Raw genomic sequence first — 22,445 nt, forward strand, 5'->3', positions numbered from 1 at the left:
TTACCTGTTTTGGGGAAAGACTACACAACCTTATGCACACCAGCACAATGCCTCAATCTTTCATACCTGCCAGTGCAAAAAACCCAGTGCTTCCAAGTAAAGGAGAGCATGTGGACTTCCTCCCATGATGCAGCGAACATGATGGAAGGAACACCTCTGCTATATCCAAGCCCCAAGCACCAGGTGTTTTGCAGAGCCAATGGTAGGAGGAGCGATGGAGAAGCAATGTGCGAGTATAATGTACTTGGAGACAGGCTTTAAACAGACCCTGTCATTTTGCCCCGATTAGTCAAGGTAACAAGGTCTGATATAAACGGTTTGATATGGCATATTAATATAACTAAAGATTGGATTTTTAAATAAAAGCCCTAGGCCTTGGGACATAAAGGGCAAGTGCACTTAATATGGGCCCTGATGCCATCCCCCAGCAACACAACCAAGTGTTATACATAACTGCCCCTTCTTCACCACATACTATGTGACCCACCTTGTGCCACACAGCCGTTTCATCAAAATGTTCCCAGTGGAGTCCTGTCTGACCTGTCAATGTACAGATTTTAAAGTGGAATACATAAGGGCCACAAAGGGCATGATCTCAGTGAAGCGGGGACAGGCGAGCATACGCCTTGATAGGGCATTTAAGGGAGATTATTGGGATACATTAAAGCTAGCCACGCATTCAACCCAAAATCAAAACACTAAAAGCATTGAAGTACTTTTGAGCATTCCTCAAGTCATCAGTTGTACTGAGAAATTTCATGCGAATGTTCATACAAACGTTCATTCGAAAATATACTAGTGTATTGCCAGCTTAAGGGTAAGAGAGCGCGCACACACACACACACACACACACACACACCTTTTAATACTGCATGGAGATAAACCTCAACTGGTTTAACCTTCTTGGCTACAAAATGCATGTCAACTGTTATGATATGTTTTCCCTTTTCCCCTTCCCCTGTTAGCAAAAAAAAAAAAAAAAAAAAGAGAAAAGAAAACTACCTCTACAGCTTACCCTGCTGTAAAGCTCTAGAGAATATGATGGTACTACACAAATAAAAGATAATACAACGTCTATGTGTAATGGAAAAAAAAAGAAAGAAAGGAGAATGGTCTATCCCTCTTGTGTTTGGGAGGTGAGCGGTGGCTGGTAAGAACCAATGGGAAGGATACGGTCTGTGCCGGGGAATAACACACCCCCTTTGATCATCTCTCCCAAGATGCAACCCACTGACCAAATGTCAACTGAAAACAGAACGCAAGGCAATTAACACAGAATGGCCTCATACTAAACACCAGAAATATACAAAACATGAGCATGAGGATTCACCAGCCACAAGATAAAAATAAAGATATAAAATTATGCTGCTTGTCTAAATATATTCAAATGCTGAATGTAGAACTCCACACAAATCTTTCCTAGTTTTTGGTAGACTGAGAAAGACTAGAACCTCTTTCGGTTTTTACTGCTGTCATGTCCCTTGCGTGGGAGATTCAAGCACATTTTCCATCCTGGTTACCATTGACACTGAGTAAGGACAGTGAAAGTAAATCTATAAAAATGACAGTTATTACCTGAACAGCAGGGGTGGGGAAATCTTCCAACGGGAACACCTGTGTTGATGACAACTGTCCAAGGTAGGCCTTCCTCTTATTTTGAGACTTTCCTTTTGCTTTTGTCTCCAGGAAAGCAAATGTCTGAAAATCTCCCAAATGGGAACACACACACAAACAGTAAAACAAGACAGAGGTTCTAGCCTTCCCCGCACTAAACAAAACTAGAAAAAAAGTTCTGTTTGGTGGTTCCACTCTAAAATATATTTTTTCTTCCAAATGTTTTTTTTTTTGCTTACTTGCTGTCAAGCAGAAGGGTATTAAAATAATAATAAAATGAAATGCATAGATGCAAAGTATTTGCTGTAGACGTGCACCTTAATGAAATGGAGTGCAGAGAAATGTCAGTATAGCAGAGTCACTAACTTTTCTGGGGAGTCGGCTTCATTTAGGTGATGTGTGCACACTACTACATGAAAGCCTACTGTTCTCTATGCATGATATGGATACACAACACATGCAGAGAAGGGGGAGGCTGAAGCAAGACATCACAGTCCATGAATAGAGAAGAATCAAGCAGCAGGTAGCCTGGAGTGAGCTGGATCATGTTACATGCACCCTGTTCATTCTTTGTCAGCTTGTTTGGGAGCTCATATCTGCAAAACTGTACTATTCTACGGTTTTGAACCGCCAAATAATAAAAATAGAAAATGTTTGGTATAAACTATGTTCCTTATGACATTACAGAAAAAAAGAAAATTGCCAATTAAAATTCTGTGTCAACATGTCAAACCCTTTCAAGAGCACTTGGCATCCTAGAATCTAAACAATTCAAAATAAAGGTCTTGCCTAAAAGCAGGTACAACAATGTGCCAGTTTTTAACAATCCTGCACATGTACCTTTTTCATTTGGTTTCATTTTAAAACTAGGAGGTACAACTTTGCTTGCTTCCAAGCTAAAGCAGAGTATACATGTATCAAAGTTCAGCTGTTTCAGCAGGAACCGGGCGAGTTTTGATGTGTGTGTATCCCTCTCTATCCAACAGAAACCGGTCAGTTGATGGTTTGACGAACGGTCCTAATGGAAAACCAGCAATCCCTTTTTTTTTCCTTTTTCTTTAATATTTTTATCCCATGGGGATTTTATAATGTACTACTGCGCCGCAACTGCCATAAACTGTGCTTGGCACACAGATGCAGCGCGGTCCCATTGACTTCATGTTAATTTGGACGGGGATGGCAACAGAAACACAGAGCAGCTGCCTGTTTCTATTGCACCTGCCGACCAGTATAAACCAACCCTTCAGAATCCTATTGAAACTCAAGGGTCTGTTTATAACTTTAGTGGATGTAAACCCTCACATATACCCAGTGAATCTAACAGCCTCAGATGATACACAGAGATGAAACAAATCTCCCTACATAAGTTTAGCATGTATATCTGCTCACCTCAGCTTTATAGATGAAACAAATCTCCCTACATAAGTTTTACATGTATATCTGCTCACCTCAGCTTTATATATAAAACTTTAAAAAGTGCACATCCTGTTACAGATTTTCACTTCCTGTTCAACACTGGGAGTGGATTATTGGCATACAGCCAAGACTTCTGATTGGAGGAAAGGCACACACCCCAACTCCACATTGGCAAGGGAAGGAATTCATGTGCAGAGCTCTTCTCTGAACAGAGCAGCACTCTGCAAATTTATAGCAATCTCTCTCAGGCCACAAACTTCAGCCTGCTTTGCTCTCCCCTCTAGGAGAACTTGTCAGACATTATCATGCTGATAACAGAGCTACAAGAAACACATGGGACTCAGTGCTTTGGATAGAGATAGGAAAACACTACAGATATATGTGCCCAGCTCAAAGTTCATGAATTGGGTTTACATACACTTTAATTATTTGATAGTACATGCAGCCAAGGAGCCCAGTGAGGACTTTACTAAACGAGTTTGGACTACTTGGAAACAAGTGGTTTTACATACTGAAGAGCGCTGCTTTTGCTTTCTTTGATTCCAATTAAGTTTTTGATTGTTTAAAGCTTATGAGACTTTATTGATTTTTTTATGTTATAGCAGCAGCTCACATGTTCATATATGTCAATTTAATTTCATTTCCATAAGCACCGGATTAGTGATTCGTTATGCTTTTAGGTTATTGAGGACTTTACATATGGTCCTTTTGGCGGCGCTTTTTGGCCACTAGTGGGGAGCTTTTAATCCCCGCTAGCGGCGGAAGAAATGATTAAAAGTGCCAGTGTTGTGGCACCGCCAAAGAGCTTAAGGCTACTTTCACACGGGGGCGGGGGTCCATTAGCGATAAAGCGCCACTAGTTTTTTGGCCGCTAGCAGGGTGCTTTTAACCCCCACTAGCGGCTGAAGAAAGGATTAAAAGCACCCATGTTGCAGTGCTGCCGAAGTGCTTTGCAGGTGCTTTGGCAGCGCTGCCCATTAATTTCAATGGACAGGGCGTTTTGGGAGCTGTGTATACAGCGCTCCCAAACCGCCACAAAGATGCTGCTTGCAGAACTTTTTTTCCCGTCACGCAAGCGCACCGCCCCAGTGTGAGAGGCGCTTTACAGTTCTGTTGCTAGTGACAAAACCACTAGTGGTCCATTTATCTTCTCTTACGGCAACTTTCCCTTACTGTTCCATTGCTGAGAACCTAAACCTTTCAGCCAGGAAGAAATGCCCATGGGATCAAGCAAGGTGTTACTAAACTAAGGCATTAACTCAGCATTTTATATTAGACATTATCTATTCTCAATGTGCAAAATAATGAATCAAAAACAGTAATTGTATAGCATACAGTTTACAATTGTAAACATTACTCCCATCTACATAACTCCTGGTAACAAAAATATGATTAATATGTATATATATTACTGAACAGCTCACGTTATATTTATTTAATATTTATATGTGAATTAAAACTATTTTTCAGCATGTTTACCTTAAAGAAGTTCAGCCAAAAACTAACTCTAAAGCCTCGTACACACGGTACGAAAATCAGAAGGGGATTGTCATTTGACAGGCTGTCGTCCGACGTTCTTACTGTCAGTACGCTCCCTTCAACAATTGTTTTCCAATTTTCGGCCAACAAATGTTGGATGACAGGCTAGTAAATTTTTGTCAAACGACAGCTCCACGTCAGATTTTCGTATGGTCAGTACACCAATCCATCACACAAAAGTACAAACTCGCATGCTCGGAATCAATGTTCAAACACAAAATTAGCAGAAGGGGCCCAAAAGGTGGCGCTCAAGAGCTGAAATTCCTTGAAGTACATCACTACATTCGTGTTTGTGGCACGACAATTTGCATAACATTAGTATGCTAGACAAGATCCCGGCACACGCCCTTTTTGGCAAAAATCAGATGCTCGGTTGTCCAACAATCACACCGTGCGTATGAGGCTTTAATCTGGCAGCCACATTTAAAGACTACCTAACCCTGTAATACAAAAATAGCTATAGATACCCGTTTTGCAGCCGCTCCGGTCCGAACTCACACTGAGCTGTCAGCGGTGGCTTCTCTGTGTAGGTGGGTGCAGGAGAGGCAGCCGACAACAGAAGCCCCATAGTAAGTATATGGGTGACGTCACTTCCCTGGCATTTCCCTACCATTGTTGGCTGTCTCTTCCACACAATATCCGCCGCTAGAGACCAGACTGATCGACTGCAGAAAAGGTATGTATAGTGATTTTTGCTTTACAGGGTTAGATAGATTAGGTTTAGAAAGTGACTGCCAGTAGATTTAGAGTTAGTTTTAGGCTAAGCTTCTACTTTAAAGAGTTTCTGAAGTCTAAGTGGTTAGCACTACGGCCTAGCAGCACCAGGGTTGTCAGTTCCAATCCCAACCACTACCTGCCTGGAGTTTGCATGTTCTCCCTGTGCCTGCAGGGGGTTTCCTCCAGGTCCCCCCATTTCCTCCCACACTCCAAAAGACATACTGTACTGTTGGTAAATTGGCTCCTGTCTAAATTGGCTCTAGTATGTGTATGTATTAAAGTGAGTTAGGGACCTTAGATTGTAAGCTGCTTGATGGCAGGGACGGATGTGAACATACAATATTATATATAAAAAAAGCACTGCATAAATTGATGGTGCTATACAAGTACCTGTAATAAAAGAAAAAAAAAAATTTTTTTTTTTTTTTTTTTTTTTTTTTTTACCATAACGCCTAAGGGTAAAAAAAACAAAACAAAACACATGCATACTACCTGTCCTACCCTCTTTTTCCTAAGCACTTACCTGGCTCTACGTCTGGGCGCAGCACCACATCCCCCCCCCCCCCCCACTCCACTTCCTGCTTCCACAGGAGAAACCGAGGGCTGGGGGAACCTGCTGCCATCAGTCAAACTCCTTTGAGGAAGGAGTGTTGTCCATGGCTTATTGGCAGTCTGCGTGCATCTATGGGCGCACACAGCCCAGCTTGGAAGCGCACATGCATGGGTGTCTCCTTAGCACCTGGCTTGTTAGAGGAGGTACCTGGAGGAGGGAGAAGCTGACAGCAGTGACGGGGGACTGCCAGAAAAGGAGTAAAGCAATCGTTCTGTGCAATATCAATCGCTGTATACGGTTTTCTTAAGCAAATATTTGTGAATCTAATGCAAAAACTTCTTACTAGGAGATTCTAACCATTATTGTTGGGCAGATAAGGTCTGTCAGATAGGCAGCTCCACAGCCAAATGAAGGAGTTTGCATGGCAGGCTGACAACACAGCTGCTAATTGCAAGGCATTGGCTTCACATTGTCGCCATACAACAGAAGTGCTGTTACTGCTAAGTCCTCCAGGTAAGAACGTTAGCAACAGATTAACAAAACATTATTTGTTTAAAAAAAAAAAAAAATCTGTATATGATGCCAGACATATTGAGGTTTTGAGCTAATAAAAACTTAAAAAGTACAAATAAAAGGATTCTATATGATAGTCTAAACAAGTATCAAATTCAAATACCATGTGAAGCACAAGCTACAAAGTAAACAAAATGCCAACCGAAGGAATGAGCACGTCAGGCCGACAACACTGCCATCGCAGACACACAGCCTGCAACATCTTCCCACTTCATCATAGTGTAAGCAGCAACAGCCTGCATGAGGAGGACAATGCTGCTCTGAATTTAGCCCTGGTTCACACCAGTGCGGTTTTGAAGTCTTGCTACTTCAGCGCGACTTCAAAGCAGTGAGATTTCATGTGCAGCTTGCTGATAGCTGAGCTACTTCATTAAAAACAGATGTCAATGCAAGTCCCACAGAAATTGTGCAGAAACCTTTTTCAGAGTCGCAGCAATTTGAATGGTTCCATTACCACAAATGGGGGGGCGAATGTGAACTGTCAAGTCACACAGGAGTGAAGCAGGGCTTAAAGCAGTGCAGCGTTGTTGCCACACCATTATAGGAAGCTGCATTAGGTGGACTTCACTAGGGAGGGAGACAATGGGAAAATTATAAATGCACATGTGCTTCAGCATTTAATTGCTAGTCCCTTATTTATTTTTAATGGAAGACTTAAGCTTTAATTTATGCAGAATTCTAGTTGGATAATAAACAAACTTTAATCCAGTAAGGTATTTACTAAAAATGTTGAATGTATTTTTGAACACAGCTTACCTATCCAAATCAGGTTTTTATATTTGCTCCCTGTACAGCAGCTCTTATACCTTTCAGTTGTCCAATGTAAGTACATGTACAAATGATGCAGCTCACCCAGTGCAAATCCAAACACAGTCCGCTTCAGATACAAAGTCGTTTAAAACAGAAGAAAGCAGGGCAAAGGCTTCCAAAGTTAGGGTAGAACTCCAGCCAATAAGTTTCTCCTAGTTTTTGACAGGAAGAGTTAGAACCTGTCTCAGCTACTTATTACTGTGTCTTTCCTTTGGAGAGATTAGTCCTCACCACTCTGACCAGAACGGAAAGTGAAGGGACTTCCAATTTTACCATCACACTTCCTAAAGTCTTCTAGTGGGGGAGACAAAATAATAAAAGCCCAATACAGGTTCTAAACTCTGGGTAGCTAAACGAAAAGATAAAAAATGCTTTGGTTGGAGTTTTACTCTAAATTATTTTTATATTTTCCAAATTTTGATTTAAATCACCTAAAGAGGAACTGAACTCTAGAATCTGTGCCCAAGAAAGTGCAAGCAAAATACAAATGACAAGTAACCAGTATGGTCCCTGCAGCAGACCCCCCCCCCCCATGCCTTGTCCTGCACTGTCTCTGTGTGGAGGTGGTCATCTAGCTACAGGCTGGGCTTTGCTTCTTCAGGTCAGAGGCTCCAGCAAGGAGAACAGTAGTGACAATGCCAAACCTCACTCCAAATCATCTGAGACTAGAGGATGCAGCAGTGCCTTATGTCTTACATGACAGATAAAAACCCATAAGGCAATAGGCAGAGTCTAGACCCCCGTACATACTTGAAACTGGACTATTTTTCAGGAGAAATACTTGACAAAAAAGAAAAAGGTAGATATTTTGGTGTACTACTTAGGCACAATTAACATTTCTAGATGTATGAAAATTTCACTTTTTGAGTTCAGGTCCACTTTAATGCAATAGACACATTTTGAAAAATACACTTTTTTAATCATCTGAACACATCATGCATGGGTCCTGACTATTTCCTCATCACTGTGTTTGTGTGTATGTCTGTGTGTGTGTATGTGTATGTATGTGTGTGTGTATATGTGTGTGTATGTGTGTGGGTGTGTGTATGTGTGTGGGTGTGTGTATGTGTGTGGGTGTGTGTATGTGTGTGTGGGTGTGTGTATGTATGTGTGTGTGGGTGTGTGTATGTGTATGTGTGTGGGTGTGTGTATGTGTGTGTGGGTGTGTGTATGTGTGTGTGTGTGTGTATGTGTGTGTGTGTGTGTGTGTATGTGTGTGTGTGTGTGTGTGTATGTGTGTGTGTATGTGTGTGTGGGTGTGTGTGGGTGTGTGTATGTGTGTGTGTGTGTGTATGTGTGTGTGTGTGTGTGTGTATGTGTGTGTGGGGGTGTGTGTATGTGTGTGGGTGTGTATGTGTGTGGGTGTGTATGTGTGTGGGTGTGTATGTATGTGTAGGAGAAAAGGCTTGCTGCTACATGGAATAAAAATGTTTAAACAAAACAATCACACAATGAATAAAGAAAATGTCTCAGATATTATAAATACTTCTACTAACATATGCAAAATGAACTGTATTAATAAAGGACATTGCATATACTTTTTTTTCCCTCTGCAGTCTTTTTCTCTGTTAGCTGCCAGTATTCTTCTAGGGAGCTACTGAACAAGAAGAGATCTGTTCATTAAACCATATTGCATTTTACATCATCACTCTCAGGTGATCAGGTTGGGAAGTTCAGTATCTTTAAAAGACATACTGTCACCTTGTGAAAGTGACAGTGTCTGGGTAAAATTCCCCACCCCAACCCACTGATACCGCGGCAAGTGTGGGGGGGGGGGGGGCTTTTACACAGACACTTTGTTCTAAATAGCTAAAGCCCAACTCCGGGTAAAAAAATAATAAAAAAAAAAAAAGTTTTCCCATGCAGTGGGGCTGTGCCTACACTGCATGGGTCATCTACTCATTTTTGTCTAGGGCAGGGGTCTAAAAATTTTTTACGCAAAGGGCCAGTTTACTGTTCTTCAGGTTTTAGGGGGGCCAGACTGTGGCCAGTGGGAGTAGAAAATGCCCCAACATCAGTGCTCCATCACTGGGTTTAACAAGCAAAATAGTGCCCCATTGTTGGCATCAGTGGAAGATAAGTGTTCGATTGATGGTGTCAGTAGGGGGAATGGTGTCCCATCATTGGTGTCAATTGGTTAAATAGTGCCCCAAGAGCCAGATAAAAGGCAAACAAAGGGCCACATCTGGCAGTTGTGAGACCACTGGTCTAGGGGATTGGAGAACGGAGATATACGTATTTAATCCTCTGATCCTCCCAGAAGTCCCTATGGCTCCTAGCCCCACCTTCCCAATGGTCTGGTGGTTATGTGCGGTCGACTGTTTCTGATATCAGTCCTGCTCTGGATGTGAGGATGTAAGGAACAGTCCACCTCTGGATCATGGGAGGGCGTGTGTATATGCTTTCTACTCTCCTCTAGACAAAGTAAGCTGTTCACCCGTTCAGTGCAGGAACAGCACCACTACATGAGAAAACTGTTTTTGCCCGAAGTTGGGCTTTAAGGTGACAGTATCTCTTGAACAAACTGGTAAAATACTTTTTCATAGCCAGTATACAACAGAGACCCAATGGTCTTTTAAAACGATTTAGGTTTACTGGTGTTCATGTTACTTAGATATATATTTATAAAGCAGTGAATGCGACATTCAATGAAGGTGGTTTTAGCTTTCACTGAAGAATGAATTCATCTACAGTACCTTCACGGCTTTATACATATGCCTCATACATGATGCGAGTTGCTTGTAATAATCTTTGTTTGCAATTAAAAGACAGAAACTCAGTAAGATCAGTATTGCTGCCTGTAGATTGGACTGAACTTCTTGCACGCAGCAATATGATTTACTTGCTCTCCAAGCCATTAAAACATTTCATATTTGAAAGCGCAAGGATACAGTCCCTTCCCGGGAACAGGATCTTGTGACATATCATTTCTCCCATAATGCACCCCACGGACCACAAGTCCACTATCAGTGTGACAGCACAAGGTGAAGGGGAGGGGGAAAAAAAAGATGGTGGTAGGAGAAAAAAAAAGCAGAAGCGAGAGAGAAAGAGGTGTCAGTGAATACGAGTGAACAGCCAAGTGCAGGCAGAACCTGGAAAAGGTGAGGTCAGCATGAAAAAAAAGACAAGAGGAGCCCAGGGCAGTGCAGAGTGGTTAAGTGATCATTAAAGTGCACCTGTCTTTCAGTAGTAAACCTAATGCTAATAAAAAGGTGGATAGGAAAGGTGAATATCATGTTTTCCCCCCTATCCTCAGTATTAGAAACCCCCAAAAATACATTCAAACATTTATACGTTATCCCTTTATTATTCTCAGTATTACAAAACAGTTTTAAAAATACACATTTCAAGTAAATAATCATGTGTACTACTGGCAGAGATCGGTGTTAAAAGAGAAGCTTGGGTTTAAAAAAAAAAAAAAAACAAAAAAAAAAAAAACATTTATACTCAACTAGGTGGATGCAGCAATGATCCAATGGTGCATCTGCCCCCTGTCACTTCTAAGACTGAGCGATCAAAGACCGCTGATCATTCGGTTTTCAGCCTTCAGTGAGCAGAGAGCCAGTGACTGTCAGTCACCGGCTCTCTACTCCGCCCCTCCAGCGCTCACTGGACTGCGCAGGGGGTGGGAGCAATGAGCTCTGGCTCCTAGCAGCCTACTGAGAGACTGAGCCAGCTGCCAGGCCAGCCACCTGAGTGAATCCAGACTGTACAGTCAGGATCGATCCAGAGTGACGTCAGCCGACAGGGGGCTTTAGCCCGCTGTTGGTTGAAAACAGGTCACAGGAGTGCAAAGAGAACTGCATTCCTGCAATCCCCAGGAGAAGTATAGCCAAAAATGCTTTGGCTATACTCCAATACAGATCTAAACCCAAGAGCAATAATGCCATACAGTGCAGCTTACCTGTGCTTAGATGTGGTAGCTACATTCATTTTATTACTTCAGGCTAGGAACATTTCAGCAAGTACAGAAAATACCTGCAGGAAAATTCTCACCGCACAGGTATGGATCAACAACAGGTGTAAACTCGGTTGTCTCCCAGGATAAAGAGCCCCAGGTGTTGGCTAATGCTTAGTCATGTTGAAGGTGGATGAGAAAATCCGGACAGCCGCACTCCAGGAAGATGTAGTTCAAAAGTTATTTATTATAAATTCATGAGCATATAGCATACAAAACACTGTGGCAGAAAGTATAGACAATCAGCTAACGCGTTTCGCACTTATGTACTAGTGCTTACTCATAGCTATCAGTACAGGGAGTGAGCATAAGCCAACGAGACAAGGATGTTATATACAGAGAAACCAGTGAAAAGAAAAAAATTTTAAAAAAATTAAAAGAAAAAAAAAAAAAAAGTGTGTAAAACGGAACAGAATGCAGAGAGCACAACTCTGGACTGGAAAGTTGCGATATATAAAATTTTTGCTTTTGGGTTTAGATGCACTTTAAGATTAAGAGAACACGAAGAAGTCCTAATAAATCTGGCAACTACTTAGGCTAAAGCATCTGTGGGGAATAAAATAGTGGCAGCAGTATTTATATTACTCCTCATTAAGTTCATCTCAGGAACAGGTTACATGTTACACCCGTACGCAGGATAACATGCACCAGCAGGGGGTGAGCTGGAGACATATGGGGGGGACTTATCCTTTAAATACACACAAGTGTAGGTTTGACAGTGCTAGTATGAATGAGGCCTAACACAAATACAAATCATTTGACAAGTAAAACAATTCAAATATACATTTGAAGTTTGAATTTAGTCGTTTGCCTCGAGTTCCCCTTCAATGCTACGCTAAAACATGAAAGTTACAAAAAAATTAAAAAAAAAAAAAAAACACAAAACACATACACAGTCCTAAATTGCAACACACTGCTTGCTACAAAACTACAGGTGCACTTTAAACACTGTTGCAATGCCAGTGAAAGTACTGCCATTACTGCTGACAGCTAAAGGGTTAACGAAGTAAATCAGTCCCCGTGCTGCTGGCCTCACACAGCATTTAAAGGCTAATTCCACCCAAATCTCATGCCTCACTTTTCGGTGGACATTGGTGGATTTACACCCGTCTAACTTTTGGTTACTTAACTCTCCCGACGTACTCTCAGATATGATCAAGGAGCATCCCACACCTACAATTAGGTCCCCATTAGAATATGCAGACCAAGAAACTCTAGTGGTGAGAACTCTGCACCTGTGTAAATGAAGGAAGCCTCGTGGGCAACTCAGCCCGCCAATGTCCACCTAAATCTGAAATAGGAGCTTTGGGTGGCCTTTTAGGTTCTCTGAGGGCTAGAAATACAGCTCTGTCAAAAACACATTGCAGACACTTATGCCATTTCATGACTTTTCGTAAAGTGTATGTACAACCAAAAGACGTTGTTTTGGATAAGTCCCAGATGGGTTAGAAATTGTGTCGGGTTTTTAATCGCTGAGTCACTGCAGAGGAGATTTGTCCTCATTATCGGTTCAGATGACCATTTTAATCCAGACAAGAAGCAAATGGGAAATCCAAGGTCACCAGAACAGAAGGTAAAGGGAAATCTAAAAGGATCACTGGTTACAATGACAACAGTCTATGAGAGGAATCCCCCTCACATTGTAGAGATTTCATTCACTTCTTGAGGCCTTTCCAGAACAGAAGTGAAGAAAATCCTCCCCAAAAGTAATGCAGACAGCAAAAAAAAATAAATTAGAAATTATGTATAGTCTCAGCTATACATACACTTTTATAAGGCTGTATGTTGCCCTCAAAAAAGTCAAATTTAGGCAAAGAAAGCTAATAAAAACATTGATTACTGAAGAAGAAAGCTGGCACTAAATGACCTGGGTAAAAAATGTCACCTACAGAATTGTGCTTAATGAGTCCCCCCAGCCAACAGATCTCGTGTATGTAAGTGTATTAAAATATGTCTTGTCTGTGTTGCCCAGTGCACCAAATCAGATCTCCCCTTTCTTTTCTCTAATACATGACAGTGTTAGCTTACTGAGGGCAATAAAGCAATTTGTTCCTTCAACTGCTTTTCTGATAGGAGGGCGTGAGCTTACTCCAGTATGTGTCCTTTTTTGTACTCTAGCTCTTAAGATTTGCACACCTTACATTTCTGGTTAGCTCAGGCCCTTACATGTCACCTCCCACTTATCTCTTAACTTATAGGTTCTACTCTGAACAGAAAACTATTACTAAGAAAGTTACAATTTAGTAATTAGGCTCTCGGCATTCTACTATGAACACTACTGGCTCTGTCTGTATCCTATGAAGATGTCCCTTTGAGGATAAAATATACCAAGCAGAAGGCACTGGGAGAAGGACTGCACCTCAACTTGCACTTTAAGGGGTTGTAAAGTCAGAAGGTTTGTTTTTTTATCTTAATGCATTCTATGCATTAAGATAAAAAGCTTTTGTGTGCAGCAGCCCCCCTAATACTTACCTGTGCCCCATCTCTGTCTCTGTGTCTTGGCCGTCCGGGACTCTCCTCCTGATTGAGACACAGCAGCGGCACCATTGGCTCCCACTGCTGTCAAAGTCAGTTAGCAAATCAGTAGAGAGAGGGGGCGGGGCCAAACCACAGCTCCGTGTCTGAATGGATCATGAGCGTATGCTGCTTGCTGTGGGGGCACTCAACAGGAGGGAGGGGCCAGGAGCAACGAAGAGGGACCCGAGAAGAGGAGGATTGGGGCTGCTCTGTGCAAAAACCACTGCACAGAGCAGATAAGTAGAATAAATTTTTTTCTTCCATATAAATAACAAACAAGATTTTACAATCACTTTAAGAGGCCTTAGAACTTAAAGGATAAGTTCACAGTTGCTCCATTCATTTACAGATTCCTGTGAATTAATAAACTACAAGTACCATCTGCAACCGTGGCAGGCAAACTAGTAGTTTAAATAGACTGCAGGCGTGCTGATCAGCATGCCCGTAATTCATTCACATTGCTTACAGCTCTGAAAAGGACAGCCTGTAGAGGAGGTGCAAGCAACAGAGCTGTAGGCATTGTGCAATATTTTGAAGCCTCCTAAAGCTGAAAAAAGAAAACTAATACAGCCACCTCATCTAATGATTGGTAAGCTGCAAGGCATTACATTTTTGGTTTTGGGATTAATACCGCTTTAAAGTGGAATTTTTGCCAGTTTGCTGATTATGAAAGTGAGTGGGGCGCTCAGTGACGGGAAGCTGCCATGAGCGTGAGAGTTTCCATAAAGTGCTCTATTCTCAGCCTGGATTTAGCAGTCGGCCAGAAGATGCCCTAGGCAAAAGCTGAATGTAATAAAAGGGGCGGGGATATTGGGTGACATCATTACCCAAATACAGAAACACTCAAATCTGGGCAATAATGATTCACATGGTATGCGGACCAGATGGGGACCTAGTTTCAAAGTTACCAGTCAGGCTCCACCTACCCAATTTTATGGCCGCAGCATTGTCAATCAAAAGCAAGCAGACCCGATGGGGAACTCCGTTCCTGATCAGGCCCACCCCATAAAATAAATAAATCTCACCATGTGCCTGTGTGATGAGCACAGTGGCTGAGAAATGGGACCGAGTATCTGGTATGGATACGCGGACCTCAGTGTCGCCACCTTCCAAGACAGACTTATGTACCCATTTCCAACAGGTATGTGAATCTGTCACAAACACTGAGAATTTATTAATTTCCCCCAGTGCATCTACGCTGCCTCAAAATGTCCTCAGTCTTCCAGGGTAAATGACAACCCAGAAGAATAAGTGCAGGGCATCATAGTCTTGGCCCCCTGCACTCACATTTGTAAGATATGAATTAATGCTGAGAGCACTGCTGAGGTTTTCATGTCAGCACTGCTCTGCATCATGCAGGACTACCCTCCACAGAGAGAAGACTGAAGGGGACCCTGCATGTAACATGACCAGCCAGGATTAAGAAAGAAAAAAAAACAAAAAAAAACACACATACTGCTGAGAAGGGTGGCTCAGGAGGAAGGGGGACCTCTAGGGGAAAGGAGTTTGGAACCCAGAGTTGGGCTTTAAAGCTGAACCATAATTCTACTTTAAAGCAGATAACTGGGGGCACACATTCAAGTTATATTATCATACTAAACTTGGCTCAATTTCCACTACTCAAACCCATAGACTGCATCCTCTTTAATCAAAAATTACCATATATTACACAGGCTAATCAAGTACCATATTGCACATTACAGACCTTAATAACCTGCACATAAGACAACTGTCTAAAACCTCATGGGATATATAAATAAATATAGGTGTTAGATTTAAAGAAAAGTCTCCAATGAGGAAACAACCTGCTTACGCCAATGAGCTCCAATATGTGAGTGCATATGTGAACATGAATAGAAAGACTGACCGTTTTCTTTGTATCCCATGCCCAAGATCACTTCCGGAGCTCTGTAGTAACGGGTCACAACATATGGCGTCATCATGAAGCTTGTCCCTGCAGTCCGGGCAAGGCCAAAGTCGAGAATTTTTAGGGTGCAATCAGACTTCACTACAATGTTGCTTGGCTTTAAATCCTGTGAAGTACAGAAAAGAAATGGCCATTAACTGAAGACATTCAGAATTTCTCTGGGCTATGCTGAGAAACCTAGAACCAAATCTATATGTGAAGCCACTAGGTACATGTGAAGGCTCCTGTGCGATAGTCTAAACAGATGCAAATTCAGTTAATATGTGATGTACAAACAAAAAAAACCCCATTAAGGTTTGAATACACTTTAATAAGTGCACCAGTATTACTCACCCGATGGATTATCCCTGCAGAATGTAGGTGCTTTATTCCACACAACATCTGGTAAAGCAAATAGGACATACGTTCATGATCCAGCTCCATCTGTATCACTTGACACAAATTAGCATCCATAAGCTCCATGACAATGTACCTAAGAATGACAAAAGGTGCATCAGTGTGGGCGTGCGTTTGACAGTTACCCACACACAGCTAATGTCTAGGCTGAAGTCTAAATGCTTAGAAAATTCAGATTGCAAATGGATAGAAAATTGGATAAAAGACCTTATTCAGATAGTAAATAATAATTCATATGAATGGTCTAAGGTTATTAGTGGTGTATCCCAAGGTTCAGTGTTGTGACCCTTACTTTTTACCCTAGTTATAAATGATATAGGATCTGGGTTTACAAGTACCATTTCAGTGCTTGCAGATGACACCATGCTATGTAGTAGAATAATGTCCTTACAGGATGTCTTCAACGCCCACATTCCAGGGTTTATAACCCTCATTAATCTATCCAAAATGAACAAATGTTTTGCCTTTAGAATTTAATCAGAAAGGGTTAGGAAACTTTACAAATGGAACACAGTGTCCCAAGGTCAGACTCCAGGCTAGCCCCCCACACCCAGTCTGACAAGGTTTGGGTATGGCACTCCAAAGCCAAGCTGCAGAAAGGCCAATATGCATAGCTGATATGTAGAGACCAGATAAAAGCAGCAATGTGGTGAGGAATCTTTATTGCAGAAAAAAGCTAGTAAAAATGTGGTTAGACTTTTTCCCAGCTAGGCTGAGGAAAAAAAGTTCATCCTGCTAGGACACTAGAAAAAAAAAAAAAAAAACAGATGGTAGCAGGGAGTTTTTTTTTTTTTTTTAAATACGCCAGCGTCCAAACCATCTGAAGGAAGCAGTAAAACTTGAAAGTGAAGCCTTCCCATATCCAAAGGACAGAAAGGCTTGCAACAGATGGAATGGTTCCATTCATGAAAGCATCGATTACTGATAATACTTACAAGTCCTGGAATTCTTCCAGAGACTTCTGTGGTGTAAAGACATTTAGGAGCCCAATTATCTGAAACAGCCAAAAAGCAAAATGAAAGATGATACAGTACACATCTCTTAACATATATATTATATATGAAGATCTTCTTGCCAGGGTTTGTTCTGTGCTATTCTGTATAATACAGATCCCTGAGTGATCAGCCCCAACCAGCCTCTCATAGCAAACAATTCACAGTCCTAGTAAAGTAGATTTCCATGTTTAATTTGCCAAACTGACTCAAAGAACTATTTCAGAACTATAAGTAAAGAGAAATAAAGCTGCGCTATATTCTGGTGAGTAAACACGTGAATCAAATATAGCAAAACATTGTAAATCTCATTTTCAACATATATAACATAATTGCATTTAATAACACCCGTGTGCATCAAAGTCCAAGTGCAGATACACTGTTATATAATGGAGGTTCTCAAAAGAAACAAGAGTTCATAAAAAACTGAAGACCAATCCTCCGCATAGATGTTAAGATGGGAATAAAGTGCATCAAGTATACCTCATAGGTAATAGGATGGAGATCGAGTGCATCTAAACACCAAAAGGGTCTCCAGATTGTGACGACACCACCACCTCATTTAAGATGCGGGCTTACCAGATATTGCAGACCTTCTAATTAAAGAAAAGTCGGATGAGCATATGGCCAAAACGCCCTGACCAGGGTATTCCTAGGACTCTCCCCCGCAGGGTCCCCTCAAAGGATATGGATATACACTGGAGTTCTCAGCAGTTACCAGGCACCCGGGCGACCACCTCACCTTCCAAGCCCCGTTCAGAACCAGCCTCACTCCTCTTCCAGAAAACTCTCCCAACTGAGAGAGAAATTGGAACTTTTTCTGAAAGAGGAGAACTGACCGCTACAATAAAATGTAGCAGGAAAGTATGTCCCTCTTCTCAGATCTGATTCTAGAGATCGGCCCTGCAATGCTGACAGGTTGCCAGTACACACTCCATTTTCCTAGTAAATACATTCTCTTTCATCGGTGTCCCTACTACTCTCCTGCACATGCTAAGTGAAGTCACAACCCTTGGCAAACCTCTCCTACAAATAGTGACCACTGGCATACCCTTTGCACTCCTCTTCTGCACGTAATGACTGTTCTCATAACATCTGCACTTCTCTCCTGCAATGCAGTGCAAGGTGTTGTTGAGGTCCCAGGGATTGAGTTGGGGCAGGCCTCAGTGTCAACTTTTCCAAAAAAAATATTTGTGTACTGCTGGCATTTGGCTTTCAGTGGCTTCTGAGATGTCCTACAGCAATGGATTCTGGACCCATAGCTACTAGTGGGCACCTGCAGCAGTCTCATATAATATGTTGTCAGTGTCTGTCTCCTACAGCATGCCCCCAGTATCCAACCAAACCTGTATCATGTTTCCAGTCTCTGAATGTTTGCTTTACTAACGCTGTAATCTCTAGCAGTTTTCTGTAGTATTAACTATATTGAATATTCTATGCAGCCCCCTTGGTGACATCAGGGGCCACAACGGAGGCCCCCTACAGAACACCTAAATTGCCAACCACTGTTCTAAGCTTTCATATGTTTTCTATAATGACAGAGTGCTCAGGTGGAGACAAGACAATCGTATTTTTTCACTCCCTCCATCAGTATGCCAAAGAAAGTGATTGGGTGAGCATTGTTCAAAACAGAAAAAAAAAAGTAGGAATCTACAATAAAATCCTTCTAATTCATATAATCACCCGGAGGGGATTGTTTTCTGCAAAACTTACATTCTTGTGATTGACACATTTCATGAGCACAAGCTCCCGGTACGCCCTCTTGGCATGCGTTTGATTCTGAAACGGTCGACTTAGCTTTTTGATAGCAACATGTCTTTCTAGAACAGCATCATATGCAGCGCTGAGGGGACAAAAAAAAAAAAAAATTTGCACAACGTATAGATGCTTCATTGGATGCAAATTGATATTAAGAAAAAAAAAAAAGTTATTAACTTTCTTACCATACTATCCCCTGGGCTCCCGATCCAATGGGCTTCAGGTTTTGGTAGCGCTTCAGAACGGTGAAAGTGGAATCTCCAATTTCAAAGACGGAGAAGTTGTTGTCTCGTTTTCCTCGGCTCATGATTGCACGAGCGTCTTCCCCAGTGGCTTCATCCAAACCCCAATGCTTTTATAGCTGAAATCTGCCAAAGAAAAAAAGTCACAGGTGAGGACAATAAAGTCTGGCACGATTTTGCGCATGGTTCATGTTCGATTTTCATTGTCATAAACTTTGACAATTCACACAGGTCTGAAGCTAAACCCTATGGGAAGTAAATATTGTCTAAATATAAGAGGCATTTGTATTCTTACTTGACTCTTGGTGTGCTTCATTTTTCCTTCTAGATTTGTGCAGCAATTAAGCATAAAACTGTGCCTATGTGCAGGAGCTTCCTGTAAGACAGACTGGTCACTGCTGCTCTCTCTCCTTGTGCAGGGTGACGGGTCTTGTATCCGCCCTTCTTGTTTGCTTCAGGTAGCCTGTAGTGGGTGGAGCCTGCTGGCACCCTCCCACAGCTCTGACCTCTGTCTTTACGGCATACTTGATCATCATGACACACTTACCTCTCAGTGTGCCCACTTCTCCAGTAGCGTCCCTGCTGCTGATCTGGCTGGTACCATCTCCTCAGCTGCACCTTCTGGGTCCTATGGTGCTCCACTACATTCACTGATATTGTAACTTCTTATCCCCTGCCATACAGGATTGTGCTGTATGGCAAAACTGTGTAAATCTAAGAACTGAATGTATAGAAATCCATATACTTTGTTGGGTAAAATAGCTCCCTAAGGCCCCTTCCACATTGGGTGGGCATCTGTCTGCTAATTCCCACTGAGCAGAGGGATGGCTGGTCCGTGTCTGCTCCGCTAATGCAGAGTGAACACAGACACAGCCCACTCTCCTCTATGTGCGGTAAGTGGATTGCCTGTCTGTTTACATCCGGCTGCCATCCGATCCAAACAGCCAAATCGATGGGATCCCCATCCGTCTGTTTTTAGAAGATGGGATCTGATCGACGACGATCGATAGGACACTCCATCAAGAAGACTGTTGGGTCCAATCGGGTCCCCTAAAAAAAAGCGACAGGTAGATCTGATTGGTCCGCTAGTACGAAAGGGGCTTTAGATGTATTTCATCTGTGTATTTAGCTGTTTGCCAGAGTCCACTTCTAGGGTACTTTCACATTGGGGCGGGGGTTGCTTTTAACCCCCGCTAGACGCCTAAGAAAGGGATAAACACGCATCTAAGTATGCGGGCATCCGGGGTAAAGCTGTCCACATAGACCGTCCTCTGCACCGTCGGCTCTCACTGCTGTAAGTCTGCAATCCTGACCGGTGTTCTGCTGAGAAAGTTCCCCCCGGCGGATAAGGACTCCCCTGTACTGCGCAGGCGCAGTACAAGCTGCCGAAAATGAGAGTCAGCTGTACACGGCGCCTGTAACAGGGCCGCTCGCCACGCTTCGGGCACGGCCTCGCTTTGTTCGGCATAGTTTTATTCAAACTCTATGTCCACTTGGATGGTGGAGCTTGAACCTGGACTCAGTGCGCAGGCGCCGTGTAGAGCTGATGATCAGCTGTTCAATTTCGGAGTCTTTCGGCGGCTCCGCAGTTGTTCGTACTGCGCAAGCGCAGCTCATGCGCAGTACAGGGGGGTCCTTATCCGCTGGGGGAACTTTCTCAGCAAGACACCGGGAAGACTACCCTGCAGTAGAGCAATCTGAAAGCGAGGCTTGGAGTGTAGGATGGAAGGGATGACGTTGATGGCGGTGCAGAGGATGGTCTATGTGTACAGCTTTACCCCGGATGCATTCATACTTAGATGTGCCTCTTTTATGCATTAGCCATGTGAGTTGCAAAATGTTGTACCTTCATTAAAGCGGGGTTCCACCCAAATTTTGAACAATATCTGTATGTATTCTCTTCCTTGCCTAGATGCTGACATGCCGTTTAAAAAAATTTAAATCGCCATAATTACCTTTTATTTTTCTATTCTTCTTTGCACTTCCTGGTTCTCCTCCCATGGGAGTAGGCGTGTTTCTAGCCTCTCCCAGACTCCTGGGAGCTAGTTTCAGGCTTCCCAGGATGCCACTGAGCATGTGCGGGAACGAGCGGTGAATGCTGGGAGCACAGCATTCACCACATCCAGGAAATAAATGCTTGTGGGCTTCAAATGCCCACAATGAAGATGGAAACCGCCTGCAGTGAATAATATAAGTTATTCTTTCCAACGAAATCTGACACAGGCGGACATATTACACACAATATGTGAGTATGTAATGCTGAGAAGAAAAGTTTGTGAATGAACTCCAAAAAAAAAAAAAAAACGATAGATAGGTGGACCCCCGCTTTAAATGTAACCATGTGCCTGTTTTATTCATCAACCATGAGTTGTTCATGTTCTTCATTAAATGTAACCATATTGCTACACTTAGACCCCTTTCACACTGGAGGCGCTTTTCAGGCATTTTAGCGGTAAAAATAGCACCTGCAAAGCACCTCTCATTGAAATGAACACGCCACTTTTAACCCTTTATTTGGACGCTAGCGGAGTTAAAAGCTCCGCTAAAACAACGGTAAAGCACCGCTAAAACTAGCAGTGCTTTATGTGTGAAAGTAGCCTTGGAGGCGCCTCTCTTCTCTTTTATACTCAGTTTGTGACATGACACTACTCGTATATCAAGACATCGCTCGTTTATCATGTCAAAATTTATAAAAAGAAATTTGCTTGTCTTGCAAAACACCCTCAAACCAAGTTACTCTCAATCCAAGGTTTTACTGTACTACACAAAAACAATTGTTTTCCCCCGTTGTTAGCATGCTTGAACTTGGTCCCCAAGTTCAAAAGTTACTTTACCACTCAACACCAGAAAAAGAGACATTGAAACTGCAACACATGTAATAACCGCTATCCTGCAATCACTTACTAACCGGGGCAAACTTCATGCTACCATAGACAACTGCAGGGCTACACAAATCCCAATAGATTCCCAAAGCCACAGTAAAAAGTCCCTAAGAAACTAGGTCATCCTGCCAGCCCTAGTAAATGTCAAACATCAAACCAACATCTGGCATAATAGAAGGTGGGGCACAACCAGTGCAGTGGTGGGTGGTCTGTCGCAGTCTACACTACATTACTGCAATTCCGGACATTATTTCTGCTCTATCACTGTGGTGAGCTGTAGCTCACATACAAATAATGAAAGAAGAGGCTATCAAGAGCCATGGTGCCCAACACATGGCCCAAGTGCAGCCCGTGGGCGAGAGAGACAGAGAGAGAGGTGCAGGAGCATGTGATGGGTAAATGATGAGGGTTAACTTACACTGCCAGTCCACAAAGCAAAGGGGGGGGGGTTAACTTTCACTACACCTGACCATCAATGCAGGGAGGGTTAAATTGCACTGCCGCTGAGTAATGTGTGGTGAGGGTTAATTGTACTGACACCAGAGGCGTTC

At 42.5% G+C, this 22,445-nt stretch overlaps 1 protein-coding gene across 3 annotated transcripts in view; it reads right to left on the reverse strand.

The window, feature by feature from the left end:
• Window positions 1-22,445, reverse strand: part of LOC141106367 (mitogen-activated protein kinase 8) — a 58,626-nt gene that overhangs the window by 26,710 nt on the left and 9,471 nt on the right. For 2 of the 3 annotated variants that reach the window (XM_073597089.1, XM_073597091.1), the window contains exons 2-7: window positions 18,956-19,138; window positions 18,726-18,855; window positions 16,956-17,014; window positions 15,958-16,096; window positions 15,565-15,730; window positions 1,174-1,245 (exon numbers count right to left, since the gene is read on the reverse strand). In XM_073597089.1, the coding sequence (XP_073453190.1) occupies window positions 1,174-1,245; window positions 15,565-15,730; window positions 15,958-16,096; window positions 16,956-17,014; window positions 18,726-18,855; window positions 18,956-19,077 (688 nt within the window). In that variant the 5' untranslated portion in view covers window positions 19,078-19,138. Of the gene's footprint in view, window positions 1-1,173; window positions 1,246-10,113; window positions 10,186-15,564; window positions 15,731-15,957; window positions 16,097-16,955; window positions 17,015-18,725; window positions 18,856-18,955; window positions 19,139-22,445 lie in introns of all 3 variants that reach the window. The other variant, XM_073597090.1, reaches the window with a different exon arrangement.

Source organism: Aquarana catesbeiana, linkage group LG08, assembly GCF_042186555.1.
Source record: "Aquarana catesbeiana isolate 2022-GZ linkage group LG08, ASM4218655v1, whole genome shotgun sequence".
Classification (NCBI taxonomy): domain Eukaryota; kingdom Metazoa; phylum Chordata; class Amphibia; order Anura; family Ranidae; genus Aquarana; species Aquarana catesbeiana.